The 20,129-nt window shown below is 39.9% G+C and overlaps 2 protein-coding genes across 3 annotated transcripts in view; both read right to left on the bottom strand.

The window, feature by feature from the left end:
• Window positions 1–1,259, bottom strand: part of LOC114461509 (uncharacterized protein C1orf21 homolog) — a 68,652-nt gene extending 67,393 nt beyond the window's left edge. The window contains exon 1 of the mRNA XM_028443644.1: window positions 1,000–1,259. The gene's annotated coding sequence lies outside the window, so the exon portion shown is untranslated. The remainder of the gene's footprint in view (window positions 1–999) is intronic.
• A 1,705-nt stretch (window positions 1,260–2,964) lies between these two features.
• On the bottom strand, window positions 2,965–18,576 carry edem3 (ER degradation enhancer, mannosidase alpha-like 3). Of its 2 annotated transcripts, XM_028443643.1 has the most exons (21): window positions 17,547–18,576; window positions 17,417–17,462; window positions 17,144–17,244; window positions 16,828–16,867; window positions 16,305–16,417; window positions 15,987–16,140; window positions 13,966–14,100; window positions 12,563–12,668; window positions 12,297–12,394; window positions 11,793–11,918; window positions 11,628–11,711; window positions 11,367–11,450; window positions 10,803–10,927; window positions 9,767–9,938; window positions 9,529–9,674; window positions 9,255–9,399; window positions 7,342–7,533; window positions 7,088–7,253; window positions 6,342–6,527; window positions 5,959–6,006; window positions 2,965–4,000 (listed from the first exon to the last, which is right to left on the bottom strand). In XM_028443643.1, the coding sequence occupies exons 1-21, from the start codon at window positions 17,633–17,635 to the stop codon at window positions 3,684–3,686; spliced, it is 2,673 nt and encodes an 890-aa protein (XP_028299444.1). In that variant the 5' UTR covers window positions 17,636–18,576; the 3' UTR covers window positions 2,965–3,683. The 2 variants fall into 2 exon arrangements, with proteins under 2 accessions (XP_028299444.1, XP_028299443.1); XM_028443642.1 differs by lacking the exon at window positions 5,959–6,006 and having other exon boundaries at window positions 17,547–18,574.
• Between the last annotated feature and the right edge of the window lie 1,553 nt (window positions 18,577–20,129).

The raw sequence follows: 20,129 nt of genomic DNA, 5'->3' as shown, positions 1-20,129 counted from the left end.
CATAAGCCCATAGATGAAGATGAAAAATAAATGAAGAATAAAAAAAGGGGAATTGCTACACCCCACCATATACGATCATAGCCTTGATGTGAGGTGTCCTTATGATCACATTCACATGCAGACATCTACAGTAGCTCAATGACCATATGGTACATTTAACAAGCAGTGGCCTGGAAGATGATCAGCTTAAATTTAGATTATTCAACACCAGAGAGGAAATGAGAGTGGGAGCATTAGGGCTGAGCTGGTTGGATCTATAGCCAACACTGGCTGATGGAGGGCGATCAGGAGGGGAATGTGATCCACATGCACTCAGCAGTGTGAGTATAGAACACAGACTAGACCCAGTGCAGATGCTGGCAGCAGCAGCAGCAGCAAGTCCATCCTCGTGCCAGGGCTCGAGCCTCGGCTCAACAGCTGTGTCCAGCTGCGCCTTAGGGACACACTGGGTGCTTTGTTTCCCCACGGAGGGTAAGGGAGGGGGTGCACTCGCTCTTCACTATATATGTGTGTGTGTGTACCTTCACAAAGGTATATTAATAGTAGAGGAAACAGCTCAGAAACCTCCGACTGTGTGTGTTGGACTCAAACGACACAACTCAGCGAGCCGGTATGTGAGCAACATATGACACGCGCACACACACAGTCACACACACAGTCACACACACAGTCTCACACACGCACACACACAGTCTCACACACACACACACACACACACACACACACACACACACACACACACACACACACACACACACACACACACACACACACACACACACACACACACAGTCCAAAAACCATGCTCCAATACCCGCCCTGTGTTTATCCGTCGGTTCAGTCCAAATGTGGACCCGGACTGGCAGTGAGGAGCCCGCAAAGCACAGCTCCAGTCCCGGTCCTAAGGGTTCACTAGTCCGGAAACCACAACAAAAGAGGAGCCTGGGCTCCCCGCGACCTCAAACCACACCTCAGGTACTAGTCCACAGCGGTACTTACTCAGAGGAACCGGTTGGGCTCGGTCCACCGGAGGGTAGCTCCGTTTAGAGTTCTGTCTGTGAGTCCTAGTCCTAGTCCACCGGGCGGGATCTGCGCTGTGGAGCCTGGAGAGCGCCGAGCGTAAACTGTGGCTTGCGTCATTTCAGCAGGATGCCACTGTAGCACAGCTATGCAGCCATCTTACCCAGGAGTGGGGGAGTGGGCCACCAATCAGCTCTGGGAGCGTCTGTGGGTCCTCCACGGACACAGTCCAGTAGCTACTGACAGCCTGAGGTCTGTCTGGGTCCCTGAACAACGTGTTATGTGAGAGGAAAACACAAAACCCAGTTCACCAGCATGGCAGGTGAACATTATGGACAATAAGTGGCGCCGATTGTAAAGTTGCACAGGCTAAAATAAACAGAAACTTCTGCAACATTTAGCAACAAACCACGTTTACAAAACGTATGTGATTTTTATTTATTTTTTGTTGTTGATCAGATTTAGCAAAATTTGTGATATTTTTTTTCCTCGTAAAAATATAATAATAAATAAATAAATAATAAATCGAAATCGAAATGTTGAATATTAAATCTAAATGTTACATTTAAATATAAATGTTAAATCTAGATGCTAAATGTTACATTTAAATATAAATGTTAAATCTAAATCTAGATGCTAAATGTTACATTTAAATATAAATATTAAATTAAACCTAGATGTTAAATGTTACATTTAAATATCAATGTTAAATCTAAATCTAGATGCTATATGTTAAATACTATATCTAAATGGCGAATTAGCATATTAGCTAAATATTTAGTTTCACCCGTGACATTTAGATTTAACAAGAAATAAAATCAGAAATTTCACAAATATTGCTGTAAATCTGGTACAAAGTAACTTAAATATATATATTTACTTTTCTCGTAAAAATGTGGTATCAATGTTAAATCTAAATGTTGAATATTAAATATAAAATCTAAATGTTAAAGTTCTCATTCTGACTGTGAGCTTTTATTTTGGTACTTACAGTGAATTTGCATATTAGCTAAATATTTAGATTCACCTGTGACTTTTTAACATTTAAGATTTACATTTTAACATTTAGATTTAATATTTAACATTTAGATCTGATATTTAAAATTTAGATTTTACATTGACATTTATGAGAAAAGTAAATATCACAAATTTTACAAACTTTGCTGTAAATCTGATCAAAAGTAATTCACATAATTTTTTTTTAAATGTGGTTTGTTGCTAAATGTTGCTGTTTATTTTAGCACATGTCACAGACTTTGATCTGTGTTCAGTGTGCATATTTTAAACATATCAGCGATTTATAATTGATGCTTTCGCCGTTGGAAAAAAGGTTCTTAATCCTAGAGGGATTTTCCTGGGAAAATAACATTTTTTTTCTAAAAGGTGGGTAAAAGATATAACACTAAAATCAAATGACAGGAAATCATTGGCATTTGATTGAGTCTTACCTGACTTTTTTGTTGTTGCTAATATAAATGAGTTTGTGTCTTGTTTTGTTAATTTTACTCTATGAACATTCTACACAATGCACACTTTCAAAATAAGTCGGCAGGAAAACCCTAACCCAAGAAACTTTCTCACAGCCTAATTAAACATCCCATGACAGCTTCCATTTCATGTGACATACCAGTCAATAAGAAATGTACACATTTAGTTTGTAATTTGAATGTAATTGTGTTTGTTAGTTGTTAGCACTTCATAAACAAGGCCAACTCCACCTAAATAAAATGACTTAATGACGTACAAATGTTTAATGAAGTTAATTGTGTGTATGTGACTCGGCATTCAACAATAAAGAAGCAAAGCTCTGCCATGGATCCCACAGCTTTGAAAACAACTGGTATTGTGCAGAGGCAGCGCCTTTAAGGGGCTAGCATTTAACATTTAGTGTTTTTTTCTTGTAACAAACAATTTAATTCCACACACCAACAACACAAGGAGATCTAGTTTCTTGTTCACTTTTTATTGAGCAGTGTCTTGTTTATTCCTGCTCCTTTTGGTTAGTCAGCAGCACCAGCGTGACACAGGCCATGTACCGCCCTCCTGTGGCTTCCTGTCACGCTGCTAAGGCCTTGTGCCCCACAGTGTGGTACAGAGCCTGAAACCTGAGCACTGCATTAATTCAGTTCATCAATCATGACAAATATATATTTACATCAACACATGACTTCATATTTCCTCGAAACAGGTGAAGTTTGTAGTAAGAAAAAAAATTCCCAACCTCTTATTTAGCTGTTTTTCTGTATGAGGCTCCAGATAAAGAGAATCATTCAGAATTAATCATCACATTTAAATAAAACTAATTGGTCAATGGATTATTCAGAGAAAAAAAAAGGAGAGTGTGATTGGACCAGTTTTCAATTGAACAAACAGTCATAAATCCATAAAAGGAACCTGAACAGTATTCTGGACTGGTAGCACACAGTCTGGTCCTAGCATAATTTAAAACTCTTCCTCCATCAACTATGTAAAAATGGTGAACTTGTGGTTTGGCAGTACAGTTTGTGTGCAGCCTTGGCAAACGGTACCATTGACAACAGCAGAGAGAGGGAACCATCATGAACAACATCTTCCAGGCAGATGTGCGATGGTGCGTTCTCTCAGCTCACTCCCTGTGGTGAGATCAGACTGGTCAAAAAAGGGAATCATGTGCCTCACAACTGTCAGAGTTCATCTTTCTCCATTTGTCGGAAAGCCTCCAAGTCTTCCTGCCAATCAGCCAGCAGCTCATCCACCGTTTGACTGCTGGGGTCGGATTCGCCCACAGGTTCCTTCCTCTGCTCTGAGTCTCTCTCATGTAGAACCTGAGCCTCCAAATCACCCAGCTCCTCCGTCACTTCTTCGTGCGTTGGCTGCACTTCTTCAGAAGTGGATTCATCCAGCTCCAACGTGCTCATCTGTGATTGGTTGATGGGCTCAGCTGAGGTGGAGGTCGTTGCCTCGGTTAAGCAGCCCTCCTCAGCTTCCTGCGCATCCGCACCTAAAACAGCAGCAGAGCCCAAACAACAAAACAACACCATGAAAACTAGCACCTCAGGCTCTTCTGCTTCATCACTAATCTCTTCGTGCCTCCTCGTAGCCATGCTTGGTCAAAAATAGAAGATTTGCGAGGCTTTCTAACAGCGTGATGCCGAATGTGAGTCATGTTTTCCAGAGGACAAAGTCTTTTTCACATCGCTGCAAAACTCAAGCTGAAAGTCAATCGAGAAAACCAAAATAAAAACACGGATTCTGAACAGAACTGGTTCAAATGGACAAGCTGCATATCTGTTAGCATTTAATAAAATGCTGTCTCCCCTAAATCAGGGGTGTCAAACTAATGTTAGTTCAGGGGTCAAATACGGAGCTCACAAGTGGGCCACAGATTTTATGCGGAAAAATTAGTAACATTATTGTGCTCTAGTTTACACTTCTACGTATACATAAAATACTAAGTATGTAATAAATCGACAATATATACCGTAAGCAATAAGCAATAAGTGATAAGTATCAGTCCCAACAGGATCTTCACTTTACATTTCCTCGATTTTGTGACCAATTTCTATTAAATGAAGTCAAATATCATGTAATGATTTGAGGAAAATTGAAGGATTTGTTCTGCAATCATGTGATATAAGCACCAGGAAAACTGTATGCCACTACAAATATTGTTGAGTTTGATTTACACAGTGATTCGTGTTTTCTCTGTAATTTTTACCTTCTCCTGCCGGCCAAATTGGATGCTCCAAAGGGCCGGATTTGGTCTCCAGGCCATGAGTTTGACACGTGCCCTAAATGTAATTTGCTGCCATGTTAGAGTAAAGGGAATGATTCTGTTGACATTGTGCAGCCAGGAGAGAACAAGCAGACTGCTGCAATGACTGTGGGAGGCCTGGAGGACTCAGTCCGTTTACTATGAGATTGATGTGACTTCGTTGGTGGTGGTCAGGTCATTAATCATTGTGGTAAGCAGTTTGAGGACTAGTACTAATTGGTGTAAAGGTGTGTCCAAACTCAGTCCTGGAGGGCTGCAGTCATGCAGGTTTGAAAATGAAAATTTGACTAACGTGTCAAAGCAGCTCTGCAGAAAGAACTTGTTACAATGGGGTCTGTTAGAGCAGGAAAACATCTGAAATCTGCAGGAAGGCCCCCCTGCACCCATTATTTAAACTCCATGTAGTTAAACTCCTAAATGCACAATCAAAATTAAAATACAAGCATTAAATGATATTCATTATTGTTGTACTCATTCTAGATTACAAGATGAAAAACTTTTGGTGTTCAATATTTAAATGTCATTCCTCTATATTTAAAATTAATCTGCCTTGTTGGTCATTTCTAGTGCATTGGAAAAGAAGTACAAAACATTCTGTACAATGTTTTGTTATGGTATGGATATTGCAAAGAGATGTGTTTTTAAAATGTGAAAATCTGATGCCCTATCTGTATTTGAAGCTTGGCTGAGATCATTTATTAGAGTGCTTACACACTGACAAAGTATTTACAACTTTAGATGACCCCCATTACACTAAAACTGTGTGTGGCTAAATTTTGGATATTCAACGGTGATGTTAATAGCCTCATTGTTAGTATTATGTATTTTGTTGTTGTGTAGTAATTTTGTGTTTGTTTATCCAGGTCTACTTGTGTTTTGGATAAACTCTGGACTAAGTACTGTATTTTTATGTATACTTTGTGCCTGGCTGTATGTCTTTTTCTATCTTAAGTGTGTCACATGTAAAATGTTAAAACTCATAAATAAAGTTAAAAAAAAATAAAAATACAAGGTTAAATAATTCCTGCCTCTCTATCATAGAGGCACCAACAAGTTAGAGTGGCTTCATTTCTTTGTAAGAAATGTAAAAGAGGATGCTAACATTACGAGAGCGACGTGTAATAGGGACAAAAGAAAAGAAAGGGTTAAATAAAGAGGATAGGGCTTAAGAAGAGAATACTTACTGCCCTCAATGAGAATCCCAGGTAGAGGTTTGCCTTTAAATATTGCTGCTGTTCATCCGAAGGGGAGACAGTTATAGGTAAAGATTAGAGCAGCCAAGGAAAAGACATTAGAGAAATATATACGGTGATGAGAAAAAAGGGATTTGCCAAGTGGGAAAAAGGAGGATGCAACAATAATGGAAACCTCCAACACATCTGATTATAACCGTAGTTGGTGGGTGTCTCTTGGATGAGTCATAAGCTCTGAGACTTAAAATAATGTCTGAATCCACACGTCTCATCTCAACATAATGGGACTGAGTCAGAGGAGGGACATGGACGAATGATGGAAACAGACACACATAACAGAAACAAAAGGACAAGTTTAAATTCCCATGACCAACCTCTATCTCTGGCTTTGTCGCTCAGCAGCACCTCCACCTCTCTGTACTCCTTCAGTGCCTCCAACAGGATGTTGCCCTCTTTGTGAAACAGGAAGAGCAGCGGCAGGGTGACGTCGTCGGTGTTACGGCCGTCGCCGGCCATCTGAAACAGTGGAGCCGTGTCGCTGCTGCTGCCCTCGTTGTCGTCTGGGAGGAATAAAAGATGGATGAAAACACATCCAAGACTTTAGCAAAAGATGTAGGTTCTTTCAATGCAAGAAAACAAGAGTGATTTGGGTATTCTGTACTCTCGCTATTACCTAAATAAAATATTTTTCAAAAGTAAGATGTTTTTAGATCAGATAAAATTAAATATTAAGTTAATTATGCGCTCAAAACTCAATAGGTGTGCAACAATTACTCAACTTATGAACAAACTTTACAATTTCTATAATCTATAAAACCTCGAAACGCTGTATTGTAGAGTCCAAAAATACATTTCAAATACAAATATCCCCTTAAGGAACTATGAAATCAGAAAATGCATTGTTTGTATTATAAAAGAAAATATAGAATTGCTTATTTTATAATAGCATTGGTATCTTTAAGCTAAAACTTGAATGAGAGGACTAATGCACATATAGAAACTTAGCTGTGATTTTTCACTAACATGCATTGAAAAAGGCTTTCTCACAGATAATGTGGTAATTGAACATTAATCTCATGACCGAGTACCGATCTTCCATCTCGTGTTTGCTCAAACCCACCAATGACGATGCCTCCGATGGCGCCAGCCTTCTGGATGTGTCGAGCCTTCTCTGCAAACATGCACTGACCCCTCTGAAGCAGGGCAATGTTGCCCTGAATATACTCAGCGTTGGCGATTTCAGAACAGCCGCTGTAAGGCTCAGCCACCGTGACAAAGCCTCGAACCTGCATGAGAGAGGAAGGAGGCGGAGCTGTTAACACTGCATGTCTTATTAATATGCAGCAATGGTGTCATGCCCTAACCCCCACTCACCCCTGTGGAACTTTTGGACAGGTCTGTGCCAAACTGTGCCGGGCCTGCCGTCAGCACCACCCTGCCATAGAACGGGTGTGAGACAATCTGAATAGCTCGAGGTGGCAGCTGCTCTTTCTGCTGCTGGCTGGACAGCTCCATCATCTCCTGCATAAAGCGCACACCGTCCTCAGCTGCAATGGCGCTCACCGCCTACAGACATATAAGATAGAAGTGGGAGAAGAGATGTTGTTCATGAAGCATATTTATAAAGGGTGTTAAAAGACTAGTGGACAGTTTGGAAAAATATTTATCCCTAGCTTTTTAATCACTTCCCAAACCAATGAAATTAAAAAAACCATTCCTGCTTTAAAAGCATTATTCACATTTAAAGTAAAACCAAACCCCAAAATAACTTTCTTTTAACTATAAGAATATAGTTCTGCGTCAATCTACACCTAAAGGCATAACATCTATGTTTCTTTGTCTATTATAAGCTGCCAGATTATAATAGAGGCTGACATATTGTCCACTAGGCCCTCAGTTCTTGTGATATCATGAAATATTAAAGCTGCAGTTTGTAGAATCCTCTCTCCTCTCAGTTTTAAAACCAAAACTTAGCCTCCTTTACCGGTATACAGTATTTTATGAACGCTCTTAGCAACTTTTTTTTCAATAGAGACTAATGACAGATGTATGGACTTTATCTTCTGTTATTGGAAATTTTTCTGGGGTTTTAGAGACTCTGACATGAATGTACGTATTACTTTGTAGTAACTGTCCCAAGCAGCGGCTGCTACCGTCAGCTTGTCCCCGCCAGAGAGCTCACACAGTCGGCTGTGATCCCAGCTGCCTGAGTGGCAGCCGCTCGGGCAGAGTAACAACTATCACTCTGCATCCAGACTGTAAAATGAATTCACCTTGAATAAGCTTCTCATACGTTTACACACGATTTATCCTATCTGTTCTCACTCTCCCTCTGACACCAGTACGTGTGTGCGGCGGACCCTCTGCAGTAAAGTGGTCAGTACCTCATGAGTACATTTGTGCCTTTAAAGTGTTGCTTCTCCACCTCGGTCTGCCTTTTTACGCTTGTTTTTCCGTGTAACTGTTGTGCCTAACTCCACGATGGAGAATTCTGCTGCTGGAACGTCCGCCATTACATTTGGTACCTGAACGTGCCTGACTTCAGTCGAGCAACCAATAGTATCGCCAAAAACAGCCCATGGAGCAAACATGTTTGTAGAATGATCTTTGATTGGCTGAAGTCCAGTTTCACTCTCCTGGATTTATAAACTTAATTTACAGGACCAGGAGAGGGAGAAGAGATTCACTGTCCATTCAGAACAATTTGGATTACAATATGCTCAAAGATGATTATGGATTTTTTACCAAATAACACCCCCCAAAAAAAAAAAAACTTACATACTGTAGCTTTAAGTGCACAAGTCAGAGGCAAATAAAGTTTAGTTGTAAGCAAAGACCATTTACCGGCGGACTCACTTCGTGATGACATGCATATTAAAATGTGCCCTTCAATTAATAAAAAACTGATAAACAAAGGGATTAGTTTCTGGACCTGAACCAATCATATTCATTTGTATGGGTATCTAGAATTATGCATCCATCTTTCTCTTATTTCTTATAGATCGCAAAATAATGTTTTATGAACTTGCTGTGAACAGTATGCATGGACTCGGTTTACAAAGTGTGTACGTCACCGAGTGTTGCCTGGCAACGCCTGTGATTTTGTGTCTCCCATTCATTTAAAAAGCCATGAATGTCATTTATGAATGCTGCAATGTGTTCAATATTGGCATAATATGGCAAGTATAACATGAAGATGTCACAGAGGTTTTGTTTGACTTTAAAAGGAAGGAGCTGGGAGGTCGAGCACTGGTGATGAACTGGTTTTCTGGCTGCCAAACATTTACCTGTGTGGCATGCTGGACCAGCTGCACTCTGCCATCTTTCAGATGGATGAGATTGACTCCCATCCTCCTCAACAGCTCCAGATGTTCAGGGTTGTTTGCCATGAAGTCCTGAGCTCTCAATGGAGGACGACCCATACCCGGTTCCCTAAAGGAGGCATTTGAAGGAGTGTTATCAGAAGCTAACAGGACAGCGTGGCATTAGCACCAAGGAAAATTAATGCAAACCTGTGGTATTTTTCTTATATTATCGGGTTGAATCTACCTAAATACTGACCTGTGAGGGGCAGGACGTGGACAGCTCTTGTCAACCGCACTACGTATCGGTTCTCTCAGGTGGCGAGGAAAGGCAGGATCAGGAAACAGGAGTCGAGTATTTGGACACGTCCAGTCAAAGTTGGAGTCATCCAGTTCCACTTCAGACTAAATCCAGGACCACAGCAGAGGAATATATGAGAAATGGGCACGCGTGCTTGTTTTAACATGAATACTTAATTTTATTTTTTATTTATTACCGTTGTGTTTAAGGGAGACGATGAGGAATGTGGGGCTATGGAGAGAGACAGGGGCAGCAGGTGGGCCTCGGTTGTGAAGACGTAGTCCTCGACGTCAAAGGGTAAATCCTCTTCTTCAGCAAACAGCAGGAACAGATATTTAAACATCTCGGCAAGGAAGAAGGAGTCCATCCTGGAAGAAAGATCGTACATGTCTTAAAAGCTAATTCATGCAGGACAATGGTTTTCCAGGAAAAGAGTCATAGATGATGATTTAAAGCAGGGATGGACAACTCTATGACACAAAAATGTGATTGTATCTGATCTAAGAGCCACATTATCAACATTTATGTCTGTGGTTTTGTTGTTTTGTCACTTTTCAGTCATTTTGTGTGTTCTTGTAATTTTGTGTATTTTTTGTCATTTTCTGCATTTATGTTGTTGATTTTTAAGTTTTTTGGGTCACTTTCTATTATTTGGTTGTTGTTTTCCTGTCATTTTGTTGACAGCTATTCTGTAATGTGGTTTTTTTTGTGTTTTTGTAATTACTTTAAATTAAAAACTTTGTTGTCATTTTGTGTATTTTTGGAATTTTTTGTGTACTTTGTGCATTTTCCTGTCGATTTGTGTGTTTTGGGAGTTATTTTGTGTTTTATGTGGGGCTTCATATTTCTTCCAACTTCTCAAAATACAATTTTTGAAACTGAGAGCCACATGTGGCCCCCGGGCTACCAGTTGCCTATGTCTGATTTAAACACTTCAATTACCCTAAAATACATGTTAATGGATTTTTTTACTAGAGAAAACTTATGCATGATCAGGGAGCACATGCAAACTCCCCACCATGAGAGCTTGAACCCATTAAGTTATTCCAGTAAGGTGTAAATTATTTTAAATTACAATAGTATCCAGACATAAAGAGCAAACATTCTGACACTTCCTCGTGTGGTTTGTTTCTGTTTTCACATTCAAAGCACATTGACGCTCTGTCCACCGTCACAGACGCCGAGTCGTCCTTGACCCCACAAATGAAAAACCCAAGTGTCTTAAGACTGACCGGTCTTCGTGGCTTCCTGTACGCACATCCTTCATGGCAGCAAACCCACAGGGGACACGGGCAAACCGGTTCAGGTTGTCCAGGATGGTGCGACCTGCCTCCAGGTAGTAAGGGTCTCCTGTCGCCTGCGACCAAAACACAAGAACAGTGTGAGCACACCAGACAAAACATCATGTATCAAAAATATCCTATGGAACTCTTGTTCAACATCATTCTTTAAGCTGGAGGTTTGCCTGAGACAACGGGGTGGTGATTTCATCAAGACTCTACAATAATTGCTATTTTCCATTGTGGAAAGAACTCTTAATTTTTCCACAAATCTTGCAATTTCTTACACACAATTTTACTAAATTACACATAAATTGGTTACAAAATCAAGATTTTTTAAGTAAATACCTGACCGGAACTGATATTAAAAACTAGGGCACAATTGATGTTAAAATTATTATTTTCCCCCCTCCTAAAATCTGCAGCACACTTGAGCTCAAACTGATCCATATTTGGCCCCTGAACCTTATATAGATGAAGAACATCTGCGTTATGCTGTTCTGCCTGAAAATTTACCTTATAAAGGAAATAGGTGCTCTCTGCAAACTCAGGTCTCAAGGGATGCTGGGCCCAGTGTACCCTGAAATCAGTGGTGAAGGCCTGGAGGCAGGAAGAACGACACAGGGGTTAGCATATCCAGTAATTTAATAATAAAAAAGGGAGTGACATCTGTAGTATTTGGAAGATTGTCTCAAGTAATATGCACTGCATGTTTTTTTTCTCCCTTTGGTACTAGCATAACTTTCACTTTTCAAAGATGGCAGGTATTCAAATTACCTCAGGGAGGAAATTGTGTTTTTTGGTCACTTGGTACAACATCTCATGAGTCTCAATGGCTGGTCGGATATCTCCCTTTAGAACCTGCATCATGAACAATGGTCAAAGTTATTTAAAGGCTTGGTGAAGTGGACCAATGCTGTGGTTCACATGCTGTAATGAGACCTGCAGTCCAGGGAAGAAGGCTAGGAGAGAGTCCATCCAAGTGCGGGCAGGAAGCAGAGGTTTGTGGATGTGTACATCCAAAAGCAGAGGAGGTTGACTGATGTACTTCATAATTGAAGCATAATGCTGCATTGAGCACACACAACAAAGGCATAGAGAACTATTTCAGTGTGTCCTAAGATGTTAAGAAAAAAAACTCTAAATACTACCCTATTAATTTATTATGCACAGAAAATAACATAAGAGATAGAATACATTATTAATAATTGATTTAAAAATGTATTACCTATCTTAGTCTATTTTCTCAGTTAAAAAAATCAAGTCAAGTAAATATTACATATCAAAAGATTGTTATTTTAAGTTTAGCCTATTAAATAAATAGTAACATTGATATAAATGATGCCAGTTTATGAGGCTGCTTTGTGATTGTTCAGAAACGGTGACAAATTCAGTTAATAAAGAGGGAAGCAATCAGATAAATAGTGAGCGTTTGTGTGTTCTCACAATATTGAACCGTTGCAAAAACTGGTCGTCTCCCAGGAGGATGTAAGCCTTTAGTAGGTATTCATAGTACGAGTCGATGCCTGCTCCTACTCCGCTGTCTGCAGACACAACACACCTCATTTAATACTGAATCTGAGTGTTCTGCTCATACTTGTAATATGCATTTGGAAAAACCATTAAAAGAGAGATTATCCTGTGAATCTAAAACCACCATTAATATCTGTCTGTTACAGCAACTTGTTGGTCCACTCAGTCCCCGCTCTCACCTCTTCGAACCCACTCTCCTGAGTGGATATTGATGGTGGTTCCCACCAGATTACTGTTCCTCTGTCTCTTCTCCCACAAGAAGTCCAGAGCTCTTCGGGCATGGGCCTGTTTGAAAGGGAGGAAGGGGGAATTATTGATCTTACTGACAGCAAATCAACCTATAGTAGCTCTGTAGGCTCCACTGAGGATTCCACTTGTTTTGCACTCTGCTGTTGCTGCTGCCAGGAAGAAAAAAAAAAGTCCTGGCTTCAACAAGGGCTGGGGAAGGTGTTTGTGTCCAATATTCAAACTTTTTGCATTTACCAGCAAAAAAACCACAACATATTGGACATGAGTCATCAAATAAACTGAGCTATCTTTACAAGATATTCTGTCTCATTGTCTTTATTCTTGCCATTGTCAGCTGTGCTTTTTGTGACAATGTGTAAATATCTACAAGAAAATCACATATTGTGACTAAGTTTAAAACTAAATCAACTAAAACAGTTAATAAAAGGTTTGCAAAGTTGCAACAACAAGCGATAAATGCACCTCAACTCTTTTGTTCCTGCTTACAAACAAGTCCACTATAGAGTATGATTAATTTATATATAGATAGATATTTCTTCTTTTAAAAGGGACATGAGGGAAAGCTATCGATGCTACTTGCATTCTGTAGGAGTAGATACATCTTTCATCACTACCAACAATGTTGCAATATGTTTATAAATTAAAATAAAGTTAGAAATGCACATTTTATACCTACAGTTTAAAATTAACTATATTCAGTAGATAGTTTGGTTTACAATAACATTTGTCCGCTAACATCAGTCAGCTATCAATGTAATAAATAAAGCACAACTCCTCAACTAATGATTTATATTTGCTATTCATATAAAACCTCACAAACATATAATCAGTCAGATTCAATCTCTGATCTCCAGTGCAAAGTTACAAGTACATATTTTTTCATATAAGTTAATAGGGGTGGGACGATACACTGTTTACAATATGATACATGATAATTGGCTCGTGATGACGATACAATATTTTTTTGGGGGGGAGGAAAAAGACATTAAAATTGCAGAATATACAAAAATAAGGAAGGCAGTAAATAAATAAAAGATACAATCAGGTATAACATGTAAGATATCTCAGCCAGTTTGTAATAGTAGGAAACAATAAACAATATAAAGCTGCTAAATCACTACATTAGGTTTACAAATATATATATATATATATATATATATAGCAGAGCTGTTAGTATTAAATCAGCGGGATTTTATTTATGTATTTATCATTAATTTTATTGACTTTATTAATCTTATTCTAAAGGTTTTTGTCTTTTCTTTTCATTGGTGTGGTAAATAAGCATATGCGATTCAAAAAATATCAAAAGTGTGCTATCACCAGAGAATATTACCTCAAACACGGGGTCCCCAGTGAAGCGACTTAAGGCGGCAAACTCCAGAATGATGGTCCCAGCACAGGCTGTGCAAGTGTCCGTCTCAGTGCCCGTCCTCGTCTCAGGACCTCGAACACCATATTTCAGGTTAACCTGTGTCACAACAGGCACAGTTTGTAAGTCGAAGAAAAAGCTAAAAAATATTTAGCGATTAGCATTGAAACTGTGGTAACCACCTGAAAATGTTAAAAAATGTGGGTGGAGCATATGATAGAAAGAGTGTGCTCATGAAATGATCATTTTTGGGGCGTAAACAGGGTCAGCAAATGAGTTCAGAGACATTTCTGTAATTTTGTTTCCTACAACAGTATGACTTCACTTGAAATCAACACAGATGCTTTATCTTCACTGACTACATGTTAGAATTGGTTAAGTAGTCTGACTTCGAATTTCCACTCCGTAACGTCTCTGCAGCGTAACTCGCTGTCAGTCAATCCCCACCGCCTCCATCTGTGATGCGAAACAGTTGCAGCAAGGATAATGAGATCTCGCTAATTCACACGTAATCGGGTGATGTAGCGAGTTGTAGTGAATACAAAGAGAACCACAAAGCCATATAAACAGTTCACTGTGTCCTTGGAGAGGAGCTGAAGATAATCCATTTGGTCCTGCCCTGTAGATCTTCTGCTTTTATGGAGCTTATTGTGATTCAACCATGAATAAGTGCCATATTTAGATGTGAAATATGATCCACTGCCACCCTGTCCAGGGTGTAGCCCTGCCTAGTGCATGAAGAAAGCTGGAAATAGGCACCAGCAGTTGGAAAATGGATGGAAACACGATCCGCCTTAAACACAAAGTATTTTATTTTGAATATAAACCTGTTGTTTTATTCTGTGTTTATGCACTACTTCCTGTCCTGCACAAGCTAATTTTTGGTAAATTTATGCGTCGTTGCTCAGGCGTCCAGCAAAAAAAGAAGGTCTGCGTATCTGTTGCGGAGGGCCCCAGACTGACGGACTAGTTACGCAGCTGTGAAGGACCACATAAGCATGCGGTGGAAATTGAAACATTGACTTTAATGGAAACGTATCAGCTCCATTGCTGTTATGCAGCGGATATTTTTTTTGTGCATATGTGACCTTTATCTGATCTAGTTTGAACAGCACAAGTTACATTTCCATATGTGATCCTAAATCTAATACGCATCTGATATTTATCCAACTTTTGTGTCATCAAAATGTAATAAACGTCACAATTCTGCCTCCCAGGAGAAGCCGATGAACAGTGGAAGGTCTTAGAATTAATAAATATTTAGTGCCTGCGTTGTCACGTGGAACCTCTGGACCCATTGTGTGTATGCGTGTCACTTTAGGGTCAATTCAGTTTACAGCTTCCAATATGGCCAGCAGGAGCCATGAATCATTGTTTGAATGAAACTCAACAATATTTGCAGAGGCTCACAGTTTTCCCGGTGCTTATATCGCATGATTGCAGTTATTTTTTATGTTTAACTGTTGAAAAAACTCAATTCTTACAAAATCCTTCAAGTTTCCTCAAAATATTACATAATATTTCCCTTAATTAAATAGAAATTGGTCACAAAATCAATGAAATTTAAATTAAAGATCCTGTTGGGACTGATATTTATCACTTAATGCTTGGATATGGTCAGTTTCTTACATATTTTGTATTTCCTGTATACGTAGTAGGGATGGGCGATATGGACTATATTAAAAAAATTATCCCGATAATTTCTGGTATTTATCACAATAACGATAAACATCACGATAAATAAAAAACTATAAATAAATAAAACAATTCCCAACTTAAAGTGTAAACAGGTTCCTTACAAACACAAATACATTTGAATACATCAACACTAGACACAGGGCTACAATAGCTGCTGACTTAAAGAACTCACGAGCTGAGATTTTATATCTGGTAAATTTTATAACTTGCACAAAGTGTTGCTCTTAATCCATACATTATGTGGTCTTTATCGATTTTATTCATCTATTTCATCTTTCTTCTCTTACCCGAGGATAAGGCAGCCCACTGCTTGTGTTGAACGCTGGCAGCAGCCGGAGCCCCAGGTCTTTGGCCATGTGCAGCAGCTCATCCTGGTACCACTGCATGTGTTGACCTCCCTCCTTTAACATCACAGCCATGGAGTGCCCTCCCAGTAAACCCCTAAACACACACACACACACACACACAACTTCATATGACAACAGCCTATTGACTCCATCCACGTGTTTGCTTTAAAGCAGTGTTTTCACAGCTGCTCAAAGATTAATATGTATTTCAAGTTGTGTGAAAGCAGTTGGCTAAATTATAGCCCTGACCAATCTCACCCAAGGACTCGAATGTTGGTTTCAAAGACTGACACCACAATGTCATTGTCCAGCCTTACATCTGACAGGACCCTCCTCACTGCAGCCTCAAACTCTGTTGTCTTGTTTAAAAGCTGCAGGGGGAAACATGACAATCAAGATTGTGGGGCAGTGGTGGCGCTTTAGGAAGCGGACTTGTAACTGGAGGGTCGCTGGTTGGAATCCACTGTAGGACCTTGAGCAAGTGCATTAAAACTAACTGCTTCCAGGAGTCTCTTGGAAAAAGTGACTCTTAATCTCAATCTAAATATCCTGGTTAAATAAAGTTGTTTTTTTTTTTTTTTAAAGATCTACACACACATTTATAATGACATTATAAAAATCAAACAAGTATTACAATACAACTGATCTGTATTTATTTACTCGTCGGTTTTAAGGACTCTTATCATTACATGCCAAAATATTGAGGGGGAAAAAGTTAATAAATCTATGTTTTTTTTAAATTATTGTTATACGACTACATGCAAGGAGAAAAAGTACTCACCACCAGTGTATCCAAAGTGTCAATGAGGGTCAAAGAAAACCTGGCACGGGGAGCACAAACAGGGTTAATCAGTGTTTGGCTGTTTTAGGGTTAGGATTAAAATTAGGATTTATTTCTGAATAGAAGAACACACTTTTTCCAATATAGCTAATCTGACTATGACAGACAAACAAACAAAATCGGCATACTAATTATCAATTGGAGAAAGAGGTCTATTCATATGTAGAGATATGTACTGTACAACCTAGAATGGTTTATTACAAAGTAGGTTTATCATTTCTTTGTCCGTGTAGAACAAATGAAGGCTGTTCTTTACCGGCCAAGCGCATCGTCGACGTCTCCTCTGCTTGGTTCGAGGCCACGTACTCGTCCTCTGCATGTTAGTGGCATCAGCTCATCTGCTGGGTACGCGTGGTCCTGAAAACACACAATATTTACATCAGCTTCATTAGAGACCAACTCGGTCTGAAATCTTACATTAGGAACAGAGAATGTTTACAGTCTTGGGAATATTAAAACAACATGATTTGCCTTGAAAAATACTATATTATGTACAATATTTGGCTCAACTGTAACACTTTGATCTTACCATGTAGTTCTGATAGGCATGGTCAAACATCTCTATTACTTGGTTTCTTTGAAGACAAATACACAAGCAACATAAAAATATTAGAACATTAACACTTGACAGTGTATCATAAATGTATTCACAAACTCACCTTAATCTGAGCTTCTCATCCTGGGACATTGCCTGTCCAAGGTCATAAAAGGCTCCCAGAAGCAATGGCAGGAACAACAAAGGTGGCATTGTGGTAGTTGGGTGAAATCTTACCAATAAACCTACAACTACAGCTAGACACAGTCTCAATCTGAGATCATATGTTGAGGCATTGCCACTGTCCAAACCAAACAACTATTACAAAGATCAACTGCACAACTTAAGTAAGAACCCGTCGGTTCTGTGCACATTTTAAAACATTTCACTTACTAACATCCTGATGACCTTTGATGCTCACTTCTGACCACTCTCGCTCCATCTGTTCCACCTAAACAGGTGTTCTATGTAAATTCCACATCACGAATTAAAAAAACAAACAAACAAAAAAAACCCAGAAACGTTCAGGATGTAATGTCTGCCGCTGGTGTGACAGGCTTTTTAAAGTTGTGCAAATTTGCTCCCCGGCCTGGGAACAGGTTGTTGTGTCACACCTGTTTGCTCTGCTACCAGGATCCACTGAACACAGCACATGTGACACGTTGTCATCACAAACTTCCTGAGCTCAGCTGAGGGATCGTGTTATCCTGGATGGTTTCACTGCGTGAGCTCCAGATCCTACAAACAAGCGACACCAAGCCACACCCAGTTACAAAACCCTTTCATAATCTACGAGATTAGCCTTTCTATTCAAATTCACTCCAAACACGGTTTACAGCCCTGTGGTTCTAAAATAACCCGTCCTGTCAGCTCAGCGCACTTTGACAGGAGCCTTAGCCTGTTAGCATGCTGTGCTAACTTAACCGGGTTGGTGACATCGGCCAAGCCGGGAACACCTAAGACTACTGAAAAAGCAAGTCTTCATGGTCGGACAGTGGCCCTTCCCGGGCTGTTTTTTACTGTCCGTTGAGTTAAAATCGGAAAAATCCGACCCGTAGAAGAGAAACACTGAAGCTAACCGGACATCAATTGGGATGACAACAACAGCCGCTTCCTGCTGCGTCTGTTCCGTCCAACGTTCACTGATGACGTGCTGCGTTGCCATATAGTGGTGAAGGTTTTCCGGTGTCATGTGCTGAGTTCACGACGCACTGAGATTGCATATGTTAATTTTTGCTGTTTTATTTGTTTATTGGATTATGTTAGAGTTATAATATCAGTACAGAAGTAAACTCAGTATGTGACACCGGGGCAGATATACCTTCTGTAGGGCAGTGGTTCCCCCAAAATAAAAGGTTCCAGAGACCAGGGACACCCCTTGGAGACAGGGCCATCTATAAGGGGGAATAAAGGGGTCCATCCATAGTCAGCAAAATTATGGTCCATTGTTCTATGAATCTGTGATAACCACATTTATTTATTCATCTGAGGAATATCCACTGTTATCCAGGAAGTTTAGTATTTTTTTTTTTGCCACAGATAATAAAATCATCTTAAAGATGTAAATCGTTGTTTTAATCAGGAATAAAATTGATTAAATGTGACCTAAATGGTGGGAAAGGAGGTGAAATGGGATTTTAAAAACCAGAGAAATTGGTTGAAAGTTTCAAATTAGAAGTGGCCAAAACCAGACAGAAAAAGTGGTAAAAAGGGTTCAAAGTGTCAATGCTGGAACACTTAGTAGGAACACTTAGTTTAAACTGGCAAATTATGGGCATGTCAAATTGTGAATGTGGTTAAATTGGCAAAAATAAGGATGAAATATGGTGAAAAGAGGTTAAGGGTGCCAATAATGGGTCAACATATATGTGCCAATAGGTGGGACAAGTGGTGGAAAGGGTTTATAAGTGCCAAAAATATCTTGCAAGTTGAACAATTGTGCAGAAAAGGCATTGAAATTTGATGGAGAAGTGGCGGAAATTGGATTAATGTAGCAAAAATACATTAAAAGGGGCAAAAACATGGCATTAAAGTGATTAAAATAAGTTAAAATACAGCAAGTTTGGTGTAGATGCAGAAAAACAAAATTCTTAGTTCTCTTTCATAATGCTTGTTTCAATGTCTCACTATGGGATACACGTCTCTGCGTCATCCCTCAGAAGCCTAATCTCATTACGCCAATGTCCTGATTGGCTGGTGAAACGTATCCTTCCGCCGTAGGTAGTCCCACCTACTATAAGTAGCGTGGGCGGAGGATACTACGCCATTCAAACGCCTCTTCTCACTCAGAGCTATCTCGGGTCTACTAGTGGCTCAACTGTCTGCAGATGGACCCTTTTTTGGAATTTGTCGCCGGACGCTGCTGGTGGATGTTCTCTTTGCTCTCGACCATACCAGGTTGACCAGTGCTTCCTCGCCTCCATGCTTGGTTCAGCACTGCTTTCGACGCCTCACCACGGCCGTCGAGCACCGACCCATAACACCTGTTATTGGCTCGGTCCAACCCTGCACTCGACGCCCCACCACGACTGTTGAGTTCTGGATGTTAACAAACTAGTGGACGGCTCGGTCCAACACTGCACTCACTGCCTCACCATTGACGCCAGGCGCTGATTGTTGGTGTTCTCCAGTTAGCACTCTTGCTAGCTGCCATGTGTTAGCGTTAGCTAACCACCTCTCTCTCTCAGTCAGCACACCAGAGAGCGAG

This window comes from Gouania willdenowi, chromosome 4 (assembly GCF_900634775.1).
Source record: "Gouania willdenowi chromosome 4, fGouWil2.1, whole genome shotgun sequence".
In the NCBI taxonomy this organism is placed as follows: domain Eukaryota; kingdom Metazoa; phylum Chordata; class Actinopteri; order Blenniiformes; family Gobiesocidae; genus Gouania; species Gouania willdenowi.
Note: the sequence above shows the minus strand (reverse complement) of the source record. Positions and strands in the feature narration are given on the sequence as shown.

Excerpts from the sequence above, each read along its gene's own strand:
- edem3 (XM_028443643.1), bottom strand. The coding sequence starts at position 17,635 with ATGCCACCTTTGTTGTTCCTGCCATTGCTTCTGGGAGCCTTTTATGAC. Across the intron at positions 17,463-17,546 it reads GATGAGAAGCTCAGATTAAG|AAACCAAGTAATAGAGATGT; the intron begins GTGAGTTTGTGA and ends TTGTCTTCAAAG. Across the intron at positions 7,534-9,254 it reads TGGTCCAGCATGCCACACAG|GCGGTGAGCGCCATTGCAGC; the intron begins GTAAATGTTTGG and ends ATATGTCTGTAG.